This window comes from Juglans regia, unplaced genomic scaffold (assembly GCF_001411555.2).
Source record: "Juglans regia cultivar Chandler unplaced genomic scaffold, Walnut 2.0 Scaffold_746, whole genome shotgun sequence".
NCBI classification, from domain to species: Eukaryota; Viridiplantae; Streptophyta; class Magnoliopsida; order Fagales; family Juglandaceae; genus Juglans; species Juglans regia.
In genome coordinates this window covers 51,296-58,038 of record NW_023362361.1, presented here as the reverse complement: position 1 = coordinate 58,038, position 6,743 = coordinate 51,296, and the positions used below count along the sequence as shown (strand labels likewise).

Below are 6,743 nucleotides of genomic sequence, written 5' to 3'. Positions count from 1 at the left end.
GATTCGAATATGACTTGAGATGAGTTGAGATTAATTGTAAATAATAATGAGATGAGTTGTGAATAGTAGTGAGATTTGTGAGTTAAAGTTGCTGAATAATAACAAACCGCACAACGCTGTTTGTTACATCCTCTGCAATATCAATCAATGTCCTCTCTTTCATATTGGACCTAAGCAACAGTGAACCGAGGAGCTTTTTTTTTTTTCCGTATACAAAGACCAAAATGTTTATGGTCAACCCGGTTGGTCCTCCCAAGTCTGACATCTCTGGCAGGGTACTCAGGACATCTCCGGCTTTTTTCGGTGAAAGCAGCATAGCCCTATTTGGAGGACTTAGTTATCGGTACTCGGTTCTCGAGTCAATAGGAACAGGCTAATTCGGGCCGTGATCAGCAGTGGCAACAAGACTTTGGAGGCTGCTAGTACCCTGGAAGGCAAAGAGAGTAATGGGTCTTTGTTGACTTCGGGACAAGGGATCGAAGTAAGGGCGGTGGTGACTGTGAGGAAGAAAATGAAGGAGACGATCGCGGAGAAAATAGAGGACCAGTGGGAGTTCTTTGTCAATGGATTTGGCCAGGGCATCGTCATTCAGCTTATAAGCAAAGAGCTTGATACTGGTCAGTGTTATGAACTCAGTGGTAAGAACAATAATATTGACAATAAAAGAAGAATTAAGAATAAAGAAGATGATGATAATAGCTACGCTTTGGAGTAGTCGAGGTACCCAATTCTTCTAAAAAAAAATACAAACTGTTTATGTAAAATTTTCTAGATGCCCAAATAAGTATCCTTTTTCCTTTACATATATTGGAAGATGATGAACTCATTCGGCAATAGCCAACTAAGGCCATGTGCCAATGCTAACCAACATGAACTAAACCCATAAGCCACTAAACAACTTAAATAACTCAATTAAAGTAAAAGATAACAACTAAGTTTAAGGCCCACCAAGCTCGGCCCAATTTAGTTGGATTCATAACAAATTCTCCTCTTTTAAAAACCTTGTCCTCAAAGTTCAGATATTGAAGCAATTCTGTGGTATGGGTTTCTCACATTCCCGCCTATGTTGTTATTTAGATCTGTGAAAGTCCAACATAAAGCATCGTTGACATCCTCCCTTGTGGGCTTGCCACCACATCAATTAAGGAGTCGTTTGGATTCAAAAATTAGTTGAGATGATTTGTGAATAGTAAAATAAAAGTTGAATTGTTTATTATATTTTGTGTGGAAATTTGAAAAAGTTATTTTGGGATTTAAAAAAGTTGAATTATTTATTATATTTTGTGTGAGAATTTAAGAAAATTGTAATGATAAGATGAGATGAGATGAGTTGATGTGGGTTTTGAATTCAAACGAAGATATAGACACGTATTCTAATAACTTGCCAATTGCCAAGGCAAGGGATATAGTCTAGCCCAATGGTTGCATTACAAACTTTCCAACTGTAGCAGCTGAGGTCCATAGTTATTGAAGATTGTTGTGATTCCTTCTCATTCTCTGACTCTGTTGCTTGGGTCGACCAAGCCCCATTTTGAGGGGTAGTATCATTCAAAAGTTCTGATCAAGCACCAGAATGCAAAAGCTCTGAACCTCGACCCAATCTGATTCATTCTCATCCAGTCCATCCTCTGACTCTGTCTGCTCACTGTCAAGGTTCTCTATTATAATCTTTTTGTGCTAATTAATCTTGAGAATATTCCCAGACTCCATTTCAACTATGTCTTGATCATTTCTGGTATTGTCATCTCCATTTGTAGAATCCTCTGGAAAAGAACCAAATCTGTCCTTAAATTTCCTATAACTATTTTCAGTCACCGTTGGATTTATGGCCTCCTGATAAATCAAGTTTGAATTTTTAACTAGAACAATGGATGACATTAAAGTCCAAATCCCAACAAAACAAAAAGCAACGAACATCACGATAGGTATGGTTGAATGATTAATTGTAGGTAGGATTACACCAGCATCATCCACGAATTTCCTTAAGGTAAACAAAATCCCAATTTTCATAGGTCCCTTCCACGTTACCCTCCCAGCACAAAAATGCGCCTATACATTTTATCGAACATGTTGAGTGCAAAATTCGTACAACTATGCATCATTTTAGGTGATTTTAATTCTTTCTCTTGTTGATAGGGGTCGAGAAGTTCATCTACTTTTTACTTTTTGCCTTATTTTCAACCTTTCTAGCTTTTGATGGTTGTCCTACTTCCTGGATTCTTTGGGGGAAGCTGCTACAGTCACTTGAGCTGGCCACATAAACTTTTTACCGAATGACATGTCCTATTGGCATGCCATGTGATTTTAAAAAAAGAAGGCAAAAGCAAAAATAAAACAGACCCAATTAATCGTACCTGCCATCGTCCCTCTCCTCTCACTCTCATTGCATTGCTACATCTTACAGGTGTGACTCGCAACTTTTTCCCCCTATTTTCAGCACCAACCTCTGGTTCCGGTCCAAGTCCTCTGCCGACCTTGCTTTCCCCTTTTTTCGAGCGGTAGTTTTTCCTCCTAGTTTAGAGAAAAAGAAAACTCTAAAAACTCGAGGACCAAACATTTTCTAAATGCAAAGCAGCGCTTGTCCTCTCTAACTATTCGCAATAAATCTAGATCCTAGAGAGTTAGCTATTTGCTGCATTAAACTCTAGCCAGGTCCTAGAGAGAACAAAAAATAAAAAATTGCAGAAGGTTTCTACCTATATATATATATATATATGTATGTATCAATATCAAAGGTTCAATTTGAAAGTTTGCAGTCTTAAGAGTTCCAATCTTGAATCCACGATCTCGTCATTTTATCACTTACTATATATTATGTAATCTGTACGTCAAGGATGCCGAGAGGGAGATGAGATGGCTCGTGGAGATGGAGGCCATGGGCTGAGATGGGTTCGTGTGGTTCCAGGAGATAAGGGATTGTGTGGTTCAGGGAGATTTTCAGGGAGAGAGGCTTCGTAGGTGGAGATGAGGGAGACGAGAGAGATGAGGGAGACAGAGAGAGATGAGGGCTTGTAGCTGGGGATGAGGGGGATGGGGGAGATGAGGGAGATGGGGGCTCGGAGGAAGAGTCTTGAGATGAGTTAGTTTATTTTCTTTTCTTTTTTTTAAATCCACCTGGCAGCAGCCAAGTCATTCGGTGGAGGTTTTCGGTCTAAAATGTCTGTGAACCTAGCATTTTCCTTCTTTGGGACAGTGAAGGTGCTGGTGGTGGTCATGCTCCAGATATCATTAAAGTATGTGGTGTAAAACATATCCTGCCATCATCTACGAACCCCACACGGCCTTTTACTTTCAACACTATAGATGAGCATCTTGACATGCAGGTATGCAAAAATAATGGAAATATTGATACATTGTGCAACCTGAATGTCCAGTTATCAATTGGGTTTTAATACATAGAGATGGTCTGCCATCACCTCGAAAAAGATATTCCAGAAGACGTTGCATTTGCTGAATCAAGGATAAGGGCTGAAACAATTGCTGTAGAGGATATTTTGCATGATATGGGGGCAATTAGCATCATTGCTTCCGATGCACAAGCTATGGGTCGCATTGGAGAGGTTAGTAATTCCTTTTCTTTTTACTCTTTTCATTCCCTCGCAGAGGGTTTTGTTGGAATAATCCTGTTAGTATTTGTAATGATATTCAGAACTTGTCTGATAAAACAGTCAACCAAACATTAGAATATCGTGAGACCTGGTAGCTTAGTTGATACTGTAGATTTCAAGTTATTCTGATTGATAAGATACATTCATTGTTTTTAAGGTAACTAAGAAAAATCATTTTCCAATGTATGGAGACAGGCTCTGGGTGCTGCTGATCCAGCCACTCAACATGACTCTGGCAAACGTACAACACAAATCCTACTGAGGATGTAGGACAGTGTCACCTAATGATAAAATGAAGTGCTTGTTGCCAAACCCTAATGTTGACATGTTATGATCTTATATTAAATTTTCAACTTAACAATGGGATGTTAGCATTCTCTTGAGTGCACGCCAACAAATGAATTTTGCATAACGTTTGTCCTATCAATCTTCCCTTAATTATTGTGGCTCATTTGTCTTGTTTATCCAGATGTTTAGATATGACAGAATTAATTGTCTTCGTATCTGAAGAGGTCTTGCAAAATCTTTTGTTACCGGGTGATTAGCAGAACATGGCAAACTGCCCACAAGATGAAGTTACAAAGAGGGTCGATTGACCTTAGTGGACCAGACAATGACAATCTTCGTATCAAGCGTTCCATTGCTAAATACACAATAAATCTTGCCATAGCTAATGGGTTTTCTGAATATGTTGTCTCAGTTGAGGTATGCTAGTTCTAGTATCTAAGAGTTCAATACAATGTGGGCCAAATAAAAGTATATGTGATCACATTTATCTTGTTCACTTGGATTCAGTCTCATTTGGTTTTTGATTAGTTCATCAGTGGTTGGTTGGTTGGTCCACCCCCTAAATATATCCAATATAAGAAACCAACCCATTCACAGTAAGTTGATACCAATACCCTAATCCCAAAATCTGGTATAATTGGCTGCAGTTAGTAATTCTGTCAAATCGTGACATTGCAGTTGACTTGAAGATGGGACCCACTGGGTTCTGGATGATCTATCAAAAGTTTTAACATTGTTATATTAATATGAAGTGTATCAATTTTTCCCTAGTAACATTTGTTTGTCCAGGTGGGAAAGTTGGCCGATCTTGTTCTTTGGAAGCCATCCTTCTTTGGTGCAGAACCAGAAATGATAGTAAAAGGTGGTGCAGTTGCGTGAGCTAATATGGGCGATCCAAACGCAAGCATTCCCACACCTGAACTGGTAAAGTTTCCTTTGACTTCTACATTCTGGAGCATGTTATACGACAGATTGATGGGCATGGTTTATCCACATCGAGCAATTGTTTTGAATTTATGATATTATAAAATGTTGACTACATCAATGGAAATTACATCCCACAGTTTGAAATGGTCTCATTGTTGGGTTGGAACATTGACCTGCAACTTGATAATAAATCTGATTCGAAGGTGCCGGTTGTGCCCAACTTTGATGCATGAACTAATTAACACAAGTTATAGATTGTATGAATGAAGAAAAATCTTGTCAGATTCTGACAGTAATCTCAGTGGTTCTGCTGAGATTAGTACAGAGAATTCAAGAGAAATGGCATCAAGCTCCTTTCTTACTGCAATAACGTTTTCAGGTGATGATGGGGCCCATGTTTGGAGCATTTGGCAAGGCTGGAAGTGCTCACTCCATTGCTTTTGTCAGCAAGGCATGAATCTCTACTTTGCCCTCTCCCCACTCTCTCTCTTTTTCTCTTTTCCCTCTTTCTTTCTTGTAAGTAAGTTTGTGTTTGTTTTCCTTTCTTTTATCTCTCTTACAAACAGGCAGCTTTGAATAATGGAGCTAAAGCCGCATACAGACTAAACAAGAGAGTAGAAGCTGTGAGCAAGGTTAGGCAGCTAACCAAAGCTGACATGAAACTCAACAATGCTCTTCCAAACATCACGGTGGAACCAGAGACATACACGGTCACAACCGATGGTGAGGTTCTTACCTCTGCTGCAGCCACCACCGTTCCTCTTTCTCGGAATTAGTTCCTCTTTTAGGCATATTGGTAATATGTCTGAGCCTCTACCAATTCATGTTTTGAAGTAGACTTTCCAAACTAAAATAAATGACGATGCTTCCAAAATGAACCGAAATAGCACTTTCCTAATAGTTTCGTTGACTGGATGTCTACTCCACCTGAACTACTCCTCGCTCTTCCCTTGACCTTTAATTTTAATTCTTGCCCTTTTTAGTTTGCAACTCTCTTTTTTGTTTTCCTCGTAACAAATCAATGAACACGAAATCTCTCCTTGAATGTAGGCATGTGCATAAAGGGCTTGGTCCCGATTGATCCGAGTAATCCGACTTACCCAACCCGTCAAAAACGGGTTCATCGGGTAACAATAAGATATCGGGTTTAGTTAGATGCCAGCCCATCCAACCCGTATAAACCGATAATTTCCTCTGCTTCGTTCTTATTGCCCTTCTCCTCTGCTACTAGAAGCCAAGAATCTTCACCGTACACAACCATCCTCTGCAATATTTGCTTCCACTGTAACTTGCTCTTCCAGAGACCTTGCTTATATTCCGAAACTCCTGCCCTTTAGCCTATCTAAGTTCCAGCCCTATCAAGTATTCTTCTATCTCTCAAGCTGTAATATGTTTCTGAGTTTTATAAGGTTTTCAATATATATATTTTTTTTTTTGCTTTTTGTAGATTTGAATGAAGGTTTTTTATTTCTTGGTTTTGTGTTTGACCCATGTGAAAGTGTTTGTTTATTTGGTTGGTTTCTTCTTTATTTATTTTTGGACGTTGGTTATTTTGGGTAGTCATTTCCATGGCTTTTGGTTCTTCTTTCAAATTATTGTTCGACTCTAGAAGGAGATGATTCTTATAGCTGTTGGAGGGCGTATTTCGAACTCAAAGATCTTCAAGTAAGCTTCTTCTATGAATAATAAATTAAGCAAACGCTGTTTTAATGCTTGAAAAAACAGAGGACACTCACACATAATACCCAGAGCCTCGTGCTATATTATGTATTAATTTTAGTTTAAAAAAAAAAAACCGATGATTTTTTATCCGATCTGAATTGTCCGGGTCGGGTCGGGTTATATTGCACTGGCGATTGTTGCGGGCTATGACCGGACGGGCCAAAAACTGTGTTGGGCGGGCAATTGCACACCCCTACT

The 6,743-nt window shown here is 39.1% G+C and overlaps 1 protein-coding gene and 1 long non-coding RNA gene across 3 annotated transcripts; one reads left to right on the top strand and one right to left on the bottom strand.

Annotated features, from left to right (window-relative positions):
• Positions 1-1,329: 1,329 nt before the first annotated feature.
• LOC109013391 lies at positions 1,330-3,071 on the bottom strand. Its single transcript, XR_001999582.2, has 3 exons — positions 2,807-3,071; positions 2,355-2,511; positions 1,330-1,763 (listed from the first exon to the last, which is right to left on the bottom strand). It is a non-coding gene; the product is annotated as an uncharacterized LOC109013391 (long non-coding RNA).
• Positions 3,072-3,196: 125 nt separating this feature from the next.
• LOC109013390 (urease-like) lies at positions 3,197-6,479 on the top strand. 2 transcript variants are annotated; one of them, XM_018995459.2, is made up of 7 exons: positions 3,198-3,323; positions 3,402-3,560; positions 4,078-4,313; positions 4,686-4,820; positions 5,203-5,274; positions 5,390-5,546; positions 5,874-6,479. In XM_018995459.2, exons 4-7 carry the CDS (start codon positions 4,782-4,784, stop codon positions 5,972-5,974), a joined length of 369 nt encoding a protein of 122 aa, XP_018851004.2. In that variant the 5' UTR covers positions 3,198-3,323; positions 3,402-3,560; positions 4,078-4,313; positions 4,686-4,781; the 3' UTR covers positions 5,975-6,479. The 2 variants fall into 2 exon arrangements, with proteins under 2 accessions (XP_018851006.2, XP_018851004.2); XM_018995461.2 differs by lacking the exon at positions 4,078-4,313 and having other exon boundaries at positions 3,197-3,323.
• The last annotated feature ends 264 nt before the right edge of the window (positions 6,480-6,743 follow it).

Bases quoted from the DNA above. Each gene is read 5' to 3' on its own strand.
- LOC109013390 (XM_018995461.2), top strand. From the start codon at position 4,782: ATGGGCGATCCAAACGCAAGCATTCCCACACCTGAACTG. The intron at 4,821-5,202 runs GTAAAGTTTCCT...TAACGTTTTCAG, and splicing joins GCATTCCCACACCTGAACTG to GTGATGATGGGGCCCATGTT. The intron at 5,547-5,873 runs GTGAGGTTCTTA...CCTTGAATGTAG, and splicing joins ATACACGGTCACAACCGATG to GCATGTGCATAAAGGGCTTG.